Source organism: Piliocolobus tephrosceles, chromosome 9, assembly GCF_002776525.5.
Source record: "Piliocolobus tephrosceles isolate RC106 chromosome 9, ASM277652v3, whole genome shotgun sequence".
Classification (NCBI taxonomy): Eukaryota; Metazoa; Chordata; class Mammalia; order Primates; family Cercopithecidae; genus Piliocolobus; species Piliocolobus tephrosceles.
The window spans coordinates 110,055,702-110,074,532 of NC_045442.1; the positions used below are offsets into that span (position 1 = coordinate 110,055,702).

The window sequence follows — 18,831 nt, forward strand, 5'->3', positions numbered from 1 at the left end:
AGAGACGTGGTTTCACCATGTTGGCCAGACTGTTCTCAAACTCCTAAATTCAGGTGATCCACCCGCCTTGGCCTCCCAAAATGCTGGGATTACAGGGTTGAGCCTCCGCTCCCAGCCTCATCTATCTTTAATGGTGAAGAATCTTCATTTTCCAAGGGTGTATTTGATTTTGAGGAACAGTTAGTAGTTGGGAGCCAAGACTGAGGAAGAGGCGAGTGATCAGGCTGGGAAGGGTTAAGGAAAAACCAGAGCCAGAGAGTAACGGAATGAAACAGATTTTATTTTATTTATTTTCTTATTTTTGAGACTGAGTCTCACTCTGCTGTGTGGGCTGGAGTGCAATTGTGTAATCTCGTTCGCTGCAACCTCTGCCTTCTAGGTTCAAGCGATTCTGCTGCCTCAGCTTCCCAGGTAGCTGGGATTATAGGTACCTGCCACCATGCCTGGCTAATTTTTGTATTTTTAGTAGAGACTGGCTTTCACCATGCTGGCCAGGCTAGTCTCAAACTCCCGACCTCAGGTGATCTGCCTGCCTTGGCCTCCCAAAGTGCTGGAATTACAGGCTTGAGCCACCATGCCTGGCCAACAGATTTTATTTATTTTTACTTTCGAGACAGAGTCTTGCTCTGTCACCCAGGTTGGAGTGCAGTGGCACAATCTCAGCTCACTGCAACCTCCGCCTCCTGGCTTCCTGCAATTCTCCTGCCTCAGCTTCCTGAGTAGCTGGGATCACAGGCACCTGCCACCATGCCCAACTAATTTTTGTATTTTTAGTAGAGAGGGGGTTTCACCATGTTGACCAGGCTGGTCTCGAACTCTTGGCCTCAGAAGATCTGCCCACCTAGGCCTCCCAAAGTGCTAGGATTACAGGCGTGAGCCACCATGCCTGGCGGAAACAGATTTTAATGAGAAACTATTGCAATAGGGGAAAAGACTTCAGTACAGAACGGGCTTCCATTCTGAACACAGCGTGGGGGATTCATAGCCAAGGAGTAGGGTGGAGATCAGGGGATGAAAAATTCCTAGGAAGAAGCATCAGCGGTCGGGGGATTCTGGCTAAACCAATTCGACAGAATCCCTCCTTCCAGGTAATCAGACATCACCTGGTGATGGAGGTGGTGATGAGAAATTTGATCAGATATAGAGGGATTCTTGCTTAACTGACGCAGCAGAAGTTTTGCTAAAATTAGATGATGTAAAGACACAGAAATCCAAAGGCTTAGAGGACTCTCACCAAAGTTTGGTCAAGGAGAGTGTCTTGTCAGAGGCACTCACTGTTGTTGTTTTTCAAGAGTACTTCACGGAGGTACACTTTGAGTTGGAGCCTTAAACTGGAATTTTCTCTTTTTGCAATGCTGAGAATCTATCAAATACTTTGGAATTTCTACAGAAGTTTGATGAACTTTTTGACCTCAAGGAGTGAATTCTGCATGAACAACATCAGGGACATCAAAGAAACAAATCAACTCTGTTGTGGGTGTGATTTTGATACCTGGGCTCCATGGTTTCTCCCAGGCTTTGAAGAGCTCTACTGCAGACGCTGACTCTTGTTCCCAGGTCATTTTGGAAACAACATGGTTCGTTGACACTTACTCTGTTCCTCAAGATTGTACCATTTGCTCAGCTTTCCTTAAAAGATAAGGACAAGAGATACATACATCTTTGCTATTTCTATTACTCAAGAATGTGTAGTGCAGTCTTTACGTTCAAGTTGTCCCAGAGGAAGAGTTTGTTTCTTTATCTAAATTGAACTCTTCAGCCTTCCTTCTCCCAGGCAATCACCAGTGTGAATTAGCCCAATTGCTGACCACTTAACCATTTTATTGAACCTGTGGGTGAACGGATCACTACATATTCACCAAAGTGCATTCCTTACCTAACTTTAAACCTTTTGTTTTGGCTTTAAATGACTGTTCTGGAACAAGTTTCATGTTCTCTCTAGATGTATCATTTGCAGATTAATTGCATTTAGAATATAATATTCTTTGCACGAATGATTCTTTTATATATATATATAATACAGAAATAAAATGTTTGATAGGCGCAGGCTGCCGCGCCACGACTCCTGAGGGTGGACGTCTGCCCTCAGTTTGACGGCTCCGCGCGGCGCTTCCTGTTCCCTCCTCAGCGTGGCTGCAGCTAGGGCCTTCGGCCTGATCCAGCCCCCATGGCTTCAGAAGAGCTACAGAAAGATCTAGAAGAGGTAAAGGTGTTGCTGGAAAAGGCTACTAGGAAAAGAGTACGTGATGCCCTTACAGCTGAAAAATCCAAGATTGAGACGGAAGTCAAGAACAAGAAATCACAGAAGAAAGCGGAACTTCTTGATAATGAAAAACCAGCTGCCATGGTTGCTCCCATTACAATGGGCTATAAGGTGAAAAGCAGTAATTATGGATGGGATCAGTCAGATAAGTGTGTGAAAATCTACACTACCTTAAGTGGAGTGCATCAAGTTCCCACTGAGAATGTGCAGGTGCATTTCACAGAGAGGTCATTTGATCTTTTGGTAAAGAATCTAAATGGGAAGAGTTACTCCATGATTGTGAACAATCTCTTGAAACCCATCTCTGTGGAAGGCAGTTCAAAAAAAGTCAAGACAGATACAGTTCTTATATTGTGTAGAAAGAAAGTGGGAAACACAAGGTGGGATTACCTGACCCAGGTTGAAAAAGAGTGCAAAGAAAAAGAGAAGCCCTCCTATGACACTGAAACAGATCCTCGTGAGGGATTGATGAATGTTCTAAAGAAAATTGATGAAGATGGAGATGATGATATGAAGAGAACCATTAATAAAGACTGGGTGGAATCAAGAGAGAAGCAAGCCAAAGGAGTTTTGAGACTTTAAGGTCCTTTTGGGAACTGTGATGTGATGTGGAAATACTGATGTTTCCAGTAAGGGAATATTGGTGAGCTGCATATATAAATTTGACAGATAGCTATTTACATAGTCTTCTAAGTAAAGGCAGTGAATTCTCCATTTCCTACTGGAGGATTTATTTAAATAAAATATGCTTATTAAACACTCCTGCAAACATGGTTTTATTAGTATCCTGGTCATTTTGTTCAAGGAAGGGTTATAATTGCATTCTCATGTGAAATATAAAAAGCAAGTCTTGCCCAATAAAAAAAAAGTTTGATAAAATTTATTGATCACAATTTCTTTTTTTATTGTTAAACTTAAATAAATTTTATTAGTATAAATTTATGGAGGCCAGGTGTGGTGGCTCACGCCTGTAATCCCAGCACTTTGGGAGGCTGAGGCGGGTGGATCACCTGAGGTCAGGGTTTTGAGACCAGCCTGGCCAACATGATAAAACCCCATCCCCAACGAAAATAGAAAACTAGCCTGGCATGGTGGTGGGCGCCTGTAGTCCCAGCTACTTGGGAGGCTGAGGCAAGATAATTGCTTGAACTTCGGAGGCAGAGTTTGCAGTGAGCCGACATCACGCCACTGCACTCCAGCCTGGGCAACAGAGTGAGACTCCATTTCAAAAGAAAAAAAAAAGGTGTAAATTTATTGAGTTCAAGTGTAATTTTGTTATATGCATGGATTGTGCAGAGGTGAAGTCAGGCTTTCGGGGTATCATACATTGTATCCATTAAGTAATCTCTCCCCACCCACCTGCCTCCCACTCTCTCACCCTTCTGAGACTCTGTTATCACCACTCTCTATGTCAAAGGGTACACATTATTCAGCTTCCACCTCTAAGTGAGAACAGAAGGTATTTGTCTTTCTGTGATGACAGTTTCTTCAAGCGGATTGGCCAACCTTGAGGGGAGGAACATAGGAGGTGGATGAGGGAACCAGCTTTCATTTCCATTACTAAAAGCCAGGAACAAATGATGATCTTATTTAAACTTTACAAAAACTGGTGGGGTGGATATTATTATTCCCAAAGTTATAGAGGCTCCTCTGAGCTGCTTTCTCAACTAAGTCTATTCTGTGGACTTCCATGTCTGTACAAAGGTACCTCCCAATTTTTGCAAAAATCTTGCTATGTCCATTTTGCAAGAATCTCCACCCTCCACATCTGATCAAATTCCTCAACACCCTGGAGTCAAGATTCGAACTCAGGGCTGTCAGATTCTAAATCACAGGAAAGACAATCTAGATGTTATAGACACCAAGAATCCAGTTGTTGGTATACCATATTGTTATAAGAATGGTTTCTCGGCCAGGCACAGTGGCTCACGCCTGTAATCCCAGCACTTTGGGAGGCTGAGGCAGGCGGATCACGAGGTCAGGAGATCAAGACCACCCTGGCTAACATGGTGAAACCCCATCTCTACTAAAAAAAAATATTAAAAATTAGCCGGGCCTGGTGGTGGGCGCCTGTAGTCCCAGCTGCTCGGGAAGCTGAGGCAGGAGAATGGCATGAACCTAGGAGGCAGAGCTTGCAGTGAGCCGAGATCTTGCCACTGCATTCCAGCCTGGGCTACATCTCAAAAAAAAAAAAAAATTTTTTTTTTTGTGGAGACTGGTTCTTGCTTTGTTGCCCAGGCTGGTCTCAAACTACTGGCCAAACTACAAGCAATGCCATGTTGGCCTCCCAAAGTATTGGGATTACGGGCGTGAACCACTATGCCTGGCCAACATTGACATGTTGGTGGCCTAGGTTAACACAGGCAGGAGAGAAGGTAGGGGCTTGTATAGGTGACCAAGTTCTTGGGTTTGCTGCTGTCATTGTGGGGTTCAAGGCCCTTTTCTTTTCTTTTTGTTTCTTTCTTTTTTTTTTTTTTTTTTTTGAGATGGAGTCTCGCTCGCTAGCCCAGGCTGGAGTGCAGTGGCGCGATCTCGGCTCACTGCAATCTCCGCGTCCTGCGTTCAAGCAATTTTCCTGCCTCAGCCTCCCAAGTAGCTGGAACTACAGGTGCCCGCCACCATGCCTGGCTAATTTTTTGTATTTTTGGTAGAGACGGGGTTTCACCATGTTAGCCAGGATGGTCTCGGTCTCCTGACCTCGTGATCCGCCCACCTCGGCCTCCCAAAGTGCTGGGATAACAGGCCTGAGCCACTGCGCCAGGCCAGTTCAGGGCTGTTTTCTACAAGGCTGTATGAACATAAAGCCTTTACCAGGCATCATGCCAGAAAATTAATTAAAGTAATAAGAAATAAGGCTTTTATAGCAAAGAGGTGGAGGCGGGATGGGGTTGGAGGAAGATCGTATTTCTTTTTCCCCTTGATGCCCTCCCTGAAGAATCATCCATTTATGAGTTGGTTATAAAAGATTTTCCCAGGACACTGCTTTTCTGGTATTCGTGTGGTTCTTGAACTTTCACAAAGCCCTGCGTACTTTAGAATCTAGGAGACCTGCCCTTGGTCCTGGCCACTGAACTTTGCATCTAGGCAAGTCAGATAGAATTAGGACATTATAGGGCCCAGTAGATAAATAAATAGTGTAAAGACTATGACTGGCTAGGCGCGGTGCTCACAACTGTAATCCCAGCAGTTTGCGAGGCCAAGGGGGGCGAATTGCTTGAGCCCAGGAGTTCAAGCCCAGCCTGGGCACCATGGTGAAACCCCACCTCTACAAAAAATTAAAAAAACTAGCCGGGTGTGCTGGCGTATACCTATAGTCCCAGCTACCCGGGAGGCTGAGGTGGGAGGATCACCTTGAGCCTGGGAGGTTGAGGCTGCAGTGAGCTGTGATTTCGCCACTGCATTCCAGCCTGGACAACAGAGTGAGACTGACTCAAAAAAATACATAAAAAAAGACTGTGACCGAGGGAGTGTACCATTTTACTTGACAAAGTAACACAGATATAACATAACTTGGATGAAATATCTGTAACTGACAGCAACCAGACTCATGGAACAGCCTTCTCAGATGCCTTGCCTGGTTGGCAGCTGAAATTCTGGGTATCTCAGTTAAGTATTTAACTTCTCCGAGTTTCCATCTTCCTGATTTCCCAGATGAGAAAACGCTTTGTGTCTCTGGAAAAGTATTTCGATATTCTCTTAAGCACATGCTTTAGGTCCAGCACAGTGGCGCGTGCCTGTGGTCCTAGCTACTGAGGAGGCTGAAGTGGGAGGATCACTTATGCTCAGGAGTTTGAGACCAGTCTGGAAAACATAGAGAGACTCCAACTCTAAAAGAAGAAAATAATGTGTACGTGTTATTATAAGGATGATTTATAGGTGGAATATGGTAGTGACTGTTAGGTGAGGTGCAGGACTGGAGAACATTCTACCCACAGCTATTTCAACTGAGAAAAAAAATCCATCCTAGTCCCCGCATTGGCCTGCTAGCCTTGGTTCCTTTTTTTTTTTTGAGACGGAGTCTGGCTGTGTGCCCAGGCTAGAGTGCGGTGGTGTGATCTCGGCTCACTGCAACCTCCGCCTCCCGGGTTCACGCCATTCTCCTGCCTCAGCCTGCGGAGTAGCTGGGACTACAGGCGCCCGCCACGACGCCCGGCTAATTTTTTGTATTTTTTAGTAGAGACGGGGTTTCACTGTGATAGCCAGGATGGTCTCGATCTCCTGACCTCGTGATCCGCCCGCCTCGGCCTCCCAAAGTGCTGGGATTACAGGCGTGAGCCACTGCGCCCGGCCCCAGCCTTGGTTCCTTTATCTCTGGACTATCCCTTTACCCTCCACCAATGGCTGTTACCAGGAGGGGCCTGGCTCCTCTATCTTGAAGAAAGAGGAACGATTGACAGGATGAAATTCAGTAGTTCTGAGGTTAAAACCCAAGCAAACCCATCAAAGAACTGTCACCGTCTACAAGATTACTTAGGAAGGAGATCAGAGAGATTCGTGGGTATTCAGGCTTCTTAATAACTTCTGAAATTAAAAAAATATATACTATTTTCAGGACTTTTTGAGGAATTAAAGTATTATTGTAGGGTTACTGTAGGAATGTATGTACCTTAACATATCATGTGACAATTTTTGAGAGCAAACCTGTTCTCATACATTGGGCCTTGGGCCAATGGTGGAGAGACAGTGTCTAAAGACACAGAGGCAGGGTCCTGAATGCTAATACTAAAATCTCTTGGCCGGGCACGGTGGCTCACATCTGTAATTCCAGCACTTTGGGAGGCTGAGGAAGGAGGATCACCTGAGGTCAGGAGCTCGAGACCAGCCTAGCCGACACGGTGAAACCCTGACTCTACTAAAAATACAGAAATGAGCCAGGCGTGGTGGCGGGTGCCTGTAATCAGCTACTCCAGAGGCTGAGGCAAGAGAATCTCTTGAATTCGGGAGTCGGAGGTTGCAGTGAGCTGACATGGTGCCACTGCACTCCAACCTGGGCAACAGAGTGAGACTCTGTCTCAAAAATGAATAATAAATAAATAAATAAATAAATAAATAAATAAAATCTCTTTGTTCAAAACTTCCCAATGGCTTCTCATTTTATTTAGCATAAAATCCTAAGCCTTTACCATGGCCCCTTTCCCATCTCCTCACTCCCCACCCCGATGCTGCTCTTCAGATAGGCCGGAGGCTCCTACCTCTGCACATCAGTGCTGGCTGTATCCTCTGCTCTGGAGCCTGCTCCTCCCCAGATCTCCTCCAGGGCAGGCAAGGCTTCGCCAGCACCCACCTCAAGGTCGCCTTCCTGTCTCCCACTGGCCCTGCCATCCTTTTCTTCTCCTCCCTTCCCTTCTTCTCTCCTCCCCTCTCCTCCCCTTCCCTTCGCATCTGACATAGACGCACCTGTTTGTGTGCGTTGGAATGCAGGCTCTACAAGAAACGTGTGATTTGTTTTGCTCACTTCTATGGCCCCACTTGGCACATAGTAGGCACTCAGTAAGTTGGGAGTAGGACAGACTGGAGTGGCTGTCCCTCAGAGCCTACTGTGGAGCAGGAGAGAGAAACAGGAAGAAAGATGCTGTCCGATGGCCCAGAGAGTGCCAGAGGAGGCAGCTGTCATCCCGGAGCAGGACTTACGGGACAGCCTTGCCCGGTGCCAGCCCTACTGGGGAGTGGGTTGAAGGAGAGCATCTCTGTTTCTTTCCACCTCTCCTCTGATCAAATGTACTAGGTTTGTAGAATTAGGCTGAGTGGAGGCACTGAAATTTGGTTGCCTTTGGAAGATCCCTTTGGTGTGAGTGTTTTATCTACTTTGATGTAATTCCCTGAAAACTCAAGTATCATTATTTTATCAGTTTTAAAAATAACTTCTTGTTTGTGTGCTATATATATATATTTTTCTTCTGGTGAGACAGGGTCTGACTTTGTTACCCACACTGGATTGCAGTGGTATGATCATAGCTCACTGCAGCTTTGAACTCCTGGGCTCAAGTGATCCTCAGTCCCCAAGTAACTGGAACTACAGATACACACCACCATGCCTGGCTTTTTTTTTTTTTTTTTTTTTTTGAGAGATGGGGGTCTCACTATGTTGTCCAGGCTGGTCTTGAATTTCTGGGTTCAAGCAATCCTCCTTCCTCAGCCTCCCAAAGTGTTGGGATTACAGGTGTGAGCCACTGCACCCGGCCTCTATTTTTGTTTAACTTCAAATGTGGTTTATATTAATGAAGACGACCATGTTACCATTTGGGAGGTGTAGTGGACTGTAACCGCCTCTAAAAGCCCCTCTCCTCTTCCGAGGTATATCCTTTCTCCTTCGGTGAGCTTCTCCATCACTCTGTAGGGCATACAAGCTAATAAATTATTCTTGAGCCAGTCTCAATTGGGATTCTGTCACTTGCAAATGACAGACTAGTATGGCACTATTATTTTGACAGTAGATTCATACATTGATTGAATTAAGATAGTGATTTATAACATTTATCTATGTCTTTCTCAACATTTAGTGTGACATTTTAGACACAGTAGATGCTTGAGAAAATTAGATAACTTGATACTCTTAACACATAAACACACAAAAGAAAGCAGAAAAACATATTTTTTGACAAAAGCCACACTTACGGAGGAATATTAATTAGGAATGTTTTGCTTCATAGTATGGTGTTGCTATTAAAATCCACTGATGACCAGATATGTATTCCTGAAAGAAGTGTTTTTCATTTTATATTGGCTAAGGCTATACTTTTTTTTACGCAAGAAAATATAACTTCATAAATGAATTCCCAACAGAGTTAAGATGATGCAATGTGATGGTTGCAATAATAACAGTAACACAATAATTGCAGTGTAGTGTTGATTATGTAAAGCTGGGTTTTAAATGCCTTACGTAATCCTCTGTCTTCACAATAACGGTGCTGTAGGAATTCTCATTCCCAAGTTACAGAAGAGAAAACAGAGGCTTACGGAGATTACATGATCTTCCTGTCTGCCTTCCTTCCTCCTCTTCTTTTTCTTTCCTTCCTTTCCTTCCCTCCCTCCCTCCCTTTCCTTTCCTTCTTCCTTCCCTCCCTCCTTCTTCCCTCCTTCCCTCTTTCTTTCCCTCCCTTCCTTCCTTCCTTCCTTCCTTCCTTCCTTCTTTCCCTCCCTCCCTCCTTCCTTCCTTCTTCCCTCCCTCTCTCTTTTTTCCTTCCTTGTCTTCTTACCTAACTCCCATTCCCAGAAACTGACGTAAATAACAATAAGTATTGGACCTGAAAGTGTCAAAGCTAAATTACAACTAGAATCTGCCTTCTAAGGATGCGGTCAACACTTTAAAAAAGAGAAACAGGAGAGAGTACATGATTTAAATGAAAATTGAAGCTGGAGCTGGAGGAGGGTCTGGAGTCCCTGCTGGACTCCCCTCCAAGTTGTCTCTATTTGCTGGGGCAGGATAATTAACCTCTCGGGGACTTCTCTGTAGGTTTGGTATTGTTCTGTCCTCTTATGGTGAGACTGCATAGCTTAAAGAGATTTATTATTTATAATTATTTTCGAACTTCCTGGGCTCAAGGTGCCTGTGCAAAAAGTCACGGGGCCCAATTCTTTCAACTCAAAGTGGCAGAATAGCTTTGCAAATCTGAACCCAAAACACTTTATGTATAGGTTGAAACTATTCATGTCAGGGGTCTTCCTTGTGGAAATATGGTGTCTATTTTTTCGGCAATGAAGGAATTGCTTCTTAGACATGAAAGAGCCACGTCAATGGAGCCCTGGGCCCTGCTACTAGAAGGGAGAGGAACACAGGAGCAGGCACAGCTTCAGCTCCGCACCAGGGGAAAAGCAGTTCCAGAGGCAGAGCTTGGCAAACACACCTGCAAGTTGTAGGGATTGCTTTTGAAAACCAGCTGCAGCCAAGCACGATGGCTCACACCTGTAATCCCAGCAGCACTTTGGCAGGCTGATGTGGGAGGATCACTTGAGGTTAGCGGTTTGAGACAAGCCTGGGCAACATAGTAAGACCCCCATCTCTACCAAAAATTAAAATATTACTGTAACCCCAGCAGTTTGGGAGGCCAGGTTTGGCAGATCACTTACTGGAGGCCAGAAGTTCAAGACCAGCCTGGCCAACACGGTCAAACCTTGTCTCTACTAAAAATACAAGAATTAGCCAGGTGCGGTGGAAGGCGCCTGTAATTTCAGCTACTCTAGAGGCTGAGGCAGGAGGATCACTTGAAGCTGGGAGGCGGAGGTTGCAATGAGCCGAGATCATACCATGGCAGTCCAAGCTGGGTGACTGAGCAAGACTCTGTCTCAAAAAAAAAAAAAAAAAAAATTAGCTGGCATGGTGGCATGTGCCTGTGGTCCCAGCTACTTGGGAAGTGGAGTTGGGAGAATAACTTGAGCCTGGGAATTCGAGGCTGCAGTGAGTATGATCGCACCACTGCATCCCAGCCTGGGTGGCAGAGCCGGGCCCTGTCTTCAAAAACAAAAACAAAACCCACAGTTGCTGGAGCTGGGTTCCAAGCAGGGGTTGATGTGGTAGCCATGAGCAGACCCCGGTCAGGACCCGTGGGTGGGTTGCTCCCCACATGGTCTGGAGAGGCGTTGGGTGGATCCTCCTGTGGCTGCCCCGCTGCTTTGTGACTTCGCCCAGGAAGACCTCTGTCCAAGGTACATGGGGACACTGTGGGTGTTCACTGTGATCAGTTATTTGCCACAGCTGCTGTTAATAGTGAAAACCTGCTCTCATAGTCCCTTGGAAGAGTTTCTTTTTTTTTTTTTTTTTTGAGATGAATTGTCACTCTTGTCTCCCAGGCTGGAGTGCAATGGCGGGATCTCGGCTCACTGCAACCTCCACCTTCCTGGTTCAAGTGATTCTCCTGTCTCAGCCTCCCAAGCAGTTGGGATTACAGGGATGTGCCACCATGCCCAGCTAATTTGCAACCTCCACCTCCCTGGTTCAAGTGATTCTCCTGTCTCAGCCTCCCAAGTAGCTGGGATTACAGGGATATACCACCATGCCCTGCTAATTTTGTATTTGCAGTAGAGATGAGGTTTCACCATGTTGGTCAGGCGTATCTCAAACTCCTGACTTCAGGTGATCCACCTGCCTCAGTCTTCCAAAGTGCTGGGATTACAGGTGTGAGCCACTGTGCCTGGTCCCCTTGGAAGAGTTTCAATCCCCATTGGGGAGGAGGGGGAGAGCTGCAGGGAGGTGGGGAGAGGCAGGTGCATTTTACCTGGGTTGGCGGGGCAAGAAACAGAGGAGAAGGCAGAGGGCAGGGCCTGGCCAGAGCATGCGTGCACCTGCTTCCTGGTTATTTTCAGTTCCTGGTATCCTGGGCCTACCAGCTATTCTTCCTGTCTTTCTGCTACTCTTGTTTTTACTCTCTCCTGCTCATTGCATAGTAATATTTGGTCTTGGAAATACAGAATTATGAGATTGCCCCAAAAACACTTCGTTGATGGGGTGTTTGTCCTGATATCTGAAGAGTTGTGTGATGGAGAAGAGCACACGCTTGCATTTTTGCCCCCCAAGTTCTGTGCCATTTGCTCTGAGCAGAGACTGGATGCAGCTTTTGGAAAAGATGGATCTGTGAAAATAAATGCAACATATTTGCTTCAATTTCAGTAAATGATCATTTCTTTTCAAAGATATAAAGCAGTGATTTTTTAATTTAAAAAGTCAATATTAAACAATATTCCATAATGTAGAGGGAAAATTTTAAGAGGGAGGGTGCAGATGGGGGGTGTTTTATCATTCAAGGATCTCAGGGAGGAGCTGAATTGCTCTGGGGAAAAGGTCTCACCTTTAACCTCACTTAAAGTCGTAGGCTGCCTGTAACCCCAGCACTTTGGGAAGCCAAGGTGGGCGGATCACCTGAGATCATGAGTTCAAGAACAGCCTGGCCAACATGGTGAAACCCTGTCTCTACTAAAAATACAAAAATTAGCTGGGCGTGGTGGCGGGGTCCTGTAATCTTAGCTACTCTGGAGGCTGAGGCAGGAGAATTGCTAGAACCCATGCATGGTGGCAGGCATCTGTAATCCCAGCTACTCAGGAGGCTGAGGCAGGAGAATCATTTGAACCTGGGAGGCAGAGATTCCAGTGAGCTGAGATCACACCACTGTACTCCAGCTTAGGTGATAGAGTGAGACTCTGTCTCAAAAAAAAAAAAAAAAAAAAAAAAGTCACAGACTTACCCTGGGCCCTCTTAGAAGGAACAAAGCCCAGCACACTCTGTGTACCAGCAGCTTCTGGTAGCAACAGAGGCTGGGCATTCAGCCCCTGTGTCTACCTGAGGTAGCAGACTATAGAACATAGGCCCAGCTCACCTTGCTTTACAAGACGAATGCCCCGATAAATGTGTTACTCATCAGAAAATACATCAAGCTTTTTTTCCTTCACCTTACAGTTCTGGAGGTTGTGATGGTAATGACTCCATAAAAGGCACATGGACTTTAATATCTCTCTGCAACCAGACACTGCCCAGTATGATGTGACAGTCTGTGGCCACTTCTAGCCTCTTCTTGATTTCTCCAAGTACAGTATTTCCTTTTCTAAAATCAGCCAGCCTATTTTTCTTCCAGACCAAGTCAGGGGTGAATCATGTGACCTAATCTCCTGCCTTTAGTACCATGATGGGCAAATTTCACAGAACCCAACTCCTTTCTGAACTTTGAAATGGTCCAATGCTCCTGAGCGTATTCATCTGCAAAAAGCCTCCCTGACTTGGTGGTTGATGGTGAAAATGTACCAGGTGAAGCTGCTCTCCCCTTAGTAACCTAATCTGTTTTTGAGAAATTGACCTATGTACACTCAGTGTTGCTGTAGAGATGTCTCTCTGTCCTGCTTGGAAATGCACAGTCCTCATCTTCTACGACAGAGAAATGAAGATGATGGGCCACACATCCATGGTTAGTATTGAGTTCTTGAACTTATCAGCCCATCCGTGGCACCAAAGAAATCCCCAACTCAAACACAAATAAGGAAGCTATGGGCTATGGGGCTCTTGTGTGGCAAACTGGGTGTCAGTCACTGTTAATGGACCGTGGCCAATGGGAACCTTTCTGCCTCTTTTATCTTTACCCTGGAGGTTTTTTTTTTCCCCTGATGAAAATGTGCTGGGGGGAGGGGAGTGGTAGCGTAAAGAGTTGGATGATAATTTCCTTTCTTTGCTTCACCTGGAAAGTTCTCCTTTAATAACAAGAATGGAGGGCATGAGTGAGCGGCTACCTTGATGTCTGAGACAAACCCTCTCTGAGAATGCCAGACTTCCACCAGGGGAAACTGCAAACGGATTCCCTCCCCCAGCACCCCCACCAAGCAAGCCACCACCACTTAGCTGCACTCTTTCTCTTCTAAACCCAAACCCTTGAAAGCTGCAGATTTTCAAAGAAGTAGGGTGTGTCGCTGCAGCTGCTGCATCAAACAAAAGCAAACAGATTAAATTAATTTAGCCTTCAAAATCAGTCCCATTCTCTAATTCATAAAATACTTCAAACACGGCAAGAAATGTCATCTCCCAGATGATTGGGACTAATTCACTTTATCTCTTTTTCCTCTTGCATCTGAATGCAAACTATGTAAGACATACCTCACCAGTCAAAATAAACCGCTTGTTCCAAAGGCTTCCGCCAGTTTTTAATAAGAATCTTCTCTGCTCTGTACACAAAACAAACTCAGTTTCTAATGCACTTCAAGAGAGCTATGTGCAAAAAAAGAAAGGAACAATGTACTCATTACAGTATGTTAAGTTGCCAGCACTAGGCAATTAAAAGGTATGGTCTGTAGGAACGCTGCAAAACAGAACAGTTAGCTTCTTTGTCTTCTCATTAACAAGATTGTTATTTTACCTCTCCAGGTAGGAAGCTTGAGAAACAAAACATTCTTGGCTTCTAAGGCACTCCAGGAAAATAAGGAGTTGTTGACAGCTAGGACTTGTGGAAAGAACCGTTTATACCATAAATAAATTTGCACATCCTTGTGGTTGTAATAAATATAATTCCACATCCATTCTATTGGACTAGATGCAGAAACCATTTAAAGAAACACCAAAGTCCTCCCACAGCAAACGGCTCTTGTCCTGCTGACACCGTCACCGCTGACGCTGCTGAGTAATGCCTCCCCTTGGGACCCAGAAATTTGGAATTTTTCCTGCAACATGCTATGTTGTTGATGCCACAGACTTAGCGCGGGGAGGAACCGCGGAGACTCTGTTACTTGCTCTCTGCCTGGACTCTTTAATGCTTGGCTGTCGTTTAAAAAATGATGACCCAAATCTTTGCCATTTGCCAAGTGTGAGTACTTTGTGGTAGAGAGGAATGCGGTTCTCTTTGATTCTGGAATTCCTCCTGGTTTCCCTGCGTGGGTGGAAAAAGAGCCAAGAATGTAAGTGATTCGAATTCTCTTATGTTCTAAAGAAACAAAATGAAACAATCTATCCTTATACAGATTTTTACATTTGATGCTGATGAGCTTTCCTTTCACAAGATAAGACACCTTCATCGTTTTTCTTGTGCTTTCACTAGAAAATGTAAAACCTTGATTTCCTTTTAAGGGAAATAGAGGGGAAAAGTCTCTTTTAAAAGAATAGGTACAAGGGATGTTTTTCTTAATTATAAAGACAGTATTTACGGTAAGATAAAAGTATAATTGCAGTTGCTTAAGGCTTGAACAGTTTTCAGGAAAAAAAGTCCCGAGTGTTACTTTCTCAGTAAATTTCAGTAAATTTTTCAGGGTTCTAATATTTATTTTAACCCCAGCCATAAATTTTCTTCCCAAGTGGTCTTTTGCATTGACAGTAGGTAGTGTGAGAGACTAATAAGATCATCATGCAATTCCAGTGATATGCTGGTTTGCCTATCATTTAATGATTATCAATTAATCATTTAACACCCTTTAATGGCCAATTTGATTTTCAGGGTTTTGTTAGGTAAGACCATACAGTGCTTTGTTAATTAAAACGTGATCTTGGGAAGCGTGTAACTTTTATACAAAATAAGCTTTTATATAAAATTAGTAGTTTTTGATGAAAGACTTCCTAGAAATATCCTCTTTGGAGAGAAAAAGAAACCACTTTCACCTACAGAGACCCAAACTCCAAATACCTTGAAAATCGGATGTTTTGCTCCTTATTGAGACACATTTAAGAGCATTACAAAGTTACAGCTGGACTGAGTTTATACTTTTTTGGAAGAGAAACCAAGTCTGGGCATTAAACTTCTAACAGCAATTATCATCTGCATGTGGGTTTTATTGTAAAACAAATAAGGTTTTTCCTTTTCCCTTTTTTTTTTTTGAGACAGAGTCTCCCACTGTCACCCCAGCTGGAGTGCAGTGGCGTTTGCAACCTCCACCTCCAGGGTTCAAGCGACTCTCCTGCCTCAACCTTTTGAGTAGCTGGGATTACAGGCGCCCAACACCACGCCCGGCTAATTTTTTTGTATTTTATTTTATTTTATTATTATTACTTTTTGAGACGGAGTCTCGCTCTATCGCCCAGGCTGGAGTGCAGTGGCGCTATCTTGGCTCACTACAAGCTCCACCTCCTGGGTTCAAGTGATTCTCCTGCCTCAGTCTCCCGAGTAGCCAGGACTATAGGCACCTGCCACCATGCCCGGCTAATTTTTTGCACTTTTAGTAGAGACGGGGTTTCACCGTGTTAGCCAGGATGGTCTCGATCTCCTGACCTGGTGATCTGCCCGTCTCGGCCTCCCAAAGTGCTGGGATTACAGGTGTGAGCCACCGTGCCCGCCTTTTTGTATTTTAGTAGAGACAGGGTTTCACTTTGTTGGCCAGGCTAGTCTCAAACTTCTGACCTCTTGATCCGCCTGCCTCGGCCTCCCAAAGTGTTGGGATTACAGGCGTGAGCCACTGCGCCTGGCCAGGTTTTTATTTTTCATAATTGCCATCATCGTGACCCAATTTTGGTGTCAAGCCTGGTGCTGAGTAGGAAGGATAACACGCGACTTCTAGCTCTTGTAGCCTTCTTCTTCTTCTTTTTTTTTTTTAGACAGAGTCTTGCTCTGTCACCCAGGCTGGAGTGCAGTGGTGCAATATGGGCTCACTGCAACTCCTGCCTCCTGGGTTCAAGCAATTTTCCTGCCTTAGCCTCCTGAATAGCTGGGATTATAGCCATGCACCACCACACCTGACTAATTTTTGTATTTTTGGTAGAGATGGGGTTTCACCATGTTGGCCAGTCTGGTCTCGAACTCCTGACCTCAAGTGATCCGCCTGCCCTGGCCTCCAAAAGTGATGGGATTATGGGTTTGAGCCACTGCACCTGGCCTCTCTTAGCCTTCTTAGACCCCCTTACCTTCCCTCCACCCCATTGCACTCCTTTCTTCTCTTTGCCCTGTATTTCTTCTTTTAGGTTCCTGTGGGATCTACTGAAAACTGACTATTTAGAGGAATTGCAAAGAAAGCTCTTAAAGACAGAAATAACTGAGGTCTAGGAGAGAGGAATCTGTAAGACCCATTACTGGCATCTGGTGTGGGTGTAGGGGTGAAGAGAATTTTCCCTCCCCCTTTGAAGGTTCTAGTCTGCTGAAATGAACTGATGATAGATAGATTAAAAGGAGAAAAGGCATGCAAATTTACTAACATGCATAAGCATGGGAGCCATGATAACTATGAGACTCAAGGAAGGATCAGATGGTTGAGGCCTAAATATAGTCTTCATAGGGAGAGGGAAATGGGGGGTGTAGGCACTTTTGAGGAGTGGAAAATAATTTTCTTTTTTTTAATTTTTTTTATTATTTTTATTTTTTTATTTTTTTATTATTATACTTTAAGTTCTAGGGTACGTGTGCATAACGTGCAGGTTTGTTACATATGTATACTTGTGCCATGTTGGTGTGCTGCACCCATCAACTCGTCAGCACCCATCAATCCGTCATTTATATCAGGTATAACTCCCAATGCAATCCCTCCCCCCTCCCCCCTCCCCATGATAGGCCCCGATGTGTGATGATCCCCTTCCCGAGTCCAAGTGATGTCATTGTTCAGTTCCCACCTATGAGTGAGAACATGCGGTGTTTGGTTTTCTGTTCTTGTGATAGTTTGCTAAGAATGATGGTTTCCAGCTGCATCCATGTCCCTACAAAGGACGCAAACTCATCCTTTTTTATGGCTGCATAATATTCCATGGTGTATATGTGCCACATTTTCTTAATCCAGTCTGTCACAGATGGACATTTGGGTTGATTCCAAGTCTTTGCTATTGTGAATAGTGCCGCAATAAACATACGTGTGCATGTGTCTTTATAGCAGCATGATTTATAATCCTTTGGGTATATACCCAGTAGTGGGATGGCTGGGTCATATGGTACATCTAGATCTAGATCCTTGAGGAATTGCCATACTGTTTTCCACAATGGTTGAACTAGTTTACAATCCCACCAACAGTGTAAAAGTGTTCCTATTTCTCCACATCCTCTCCAACACCTATTGTTTCCTGATTTTTTAATGATTGCCATTCTAACTGGTGTGAGATGGTATCTCATTGTGGTTTTGATTTGCATTTCTCTGATGGCCAGTGATGATGAGCATTTTTTCATGTGTCTGTTGGCTGTATGAATGTCTTCTTTTGAGAAATGTCTGTTCATATCCTTTCCCCACTTTTTGATGGGGTTGTTTGTTTTTTTCTTGTAAATTTGTTTGAGTTCTTTGTAGATTCTGGATATTAGCCCTTTCTCCTTAAGCTGATAAGCAACTTCAGCAAAGTCTCAGGATACAAAATTAATGTGCAAAAATCACAAGCATTCTTATACACCAGTAACAGACAAACAGAGAGCCAAATCATGAATGAACTTCCATTCACAATTGCTTCAGAGAGAATAAAATACCTAGGAATCCAACTTACAAGGGATGTAAAGGACCTCTTCAAGGAGAACTACAAACCACTGCTCAGTGAAATAAAAGAGGACACTAACAAATGGAAGAACATACCATGCTCATGGATAGGAAGAATCAACATCGTGAAAATGGCCATACTGCCCAAAGTTATTTATAGATTCAATGCCATCCCCATCAAGCTACCAATGAGTTTCTTCACAGAATTGGAAAAAACTGCTTTAAAGTTCATATGGAACCAAAAAAGAGCCCGCATTGCCAAGACAATCCTAAGTCAAAAGAACAAAGCTGGAGGCATCACGCTACCTGACTTCAAACTATACTACAAGGCTACAGTAACCAAAACAGCATGGTACTGGTACCAAAACAGAGATATAGACCAATGGAACAGAACAGAGTCCTCAGAAATAATACCACACATCTACAGCCATCTGATCTTTGACAAACCTGAGAGAAACAAGAAATGGGGAAAGGATTCCCTATTTAATAAATGGTGCTGGGAAAATTGGCTAGCCATAAGTAGAAAGCTGAAACTGGATCCTTTCCTTACTCCTTATATGAAAATTAATTCAAGATGGATTAGAGACTTAAATGTTAGACCTAATACCATAAAAACCCTGGAAGAAAACCTAGGTGGTACCATTCAGGACATAGGCATGGGCAAGGACTTCATGTCTAAAACACCAAAAGCAACGGCAGCAAAAGCCAAAATTGACAAATGGGATATGATTAAACT

At 44.3% G+C, this 18,831-nt stretch overlaps 1 protein-coding gene across 1 annotated transcript; it reads left to right on the forward strand.

Annotated features, from left to right (window-relative positions):
* The first annotated feature begins 2,047 nt into the window (after positions 1–2,047).
* On the forward strand, positions 2,048–3,121 carry LOC111549998 (calcyclin-binding protein-like). Its single transcript, XM_023223205.2, has one exon. The coding sequence runs from the start codon at positions 2,168–2,170 to the stop codon at positions 2,843–2,845; it is 678 nt and encodes a 225-aa protein (XP_023078973.1). The 5' UTR covers positions 2,048–2,167; the 3' UTR covers positions 2,846–3,121.
* Positions 3,122–18,831: the final 15,710 nt, after the last annotated feature.

Bases quoted from the DNA above. Each gene is read 5' to 3' on its own strand.
- LOC111549998 (XM_023223205.2), top strand. From the start codon at position 2,168: ATGGCTTCAGAAGAGCTACAGAAAGATCTAGAAGAGGTAAAGGTGTTG.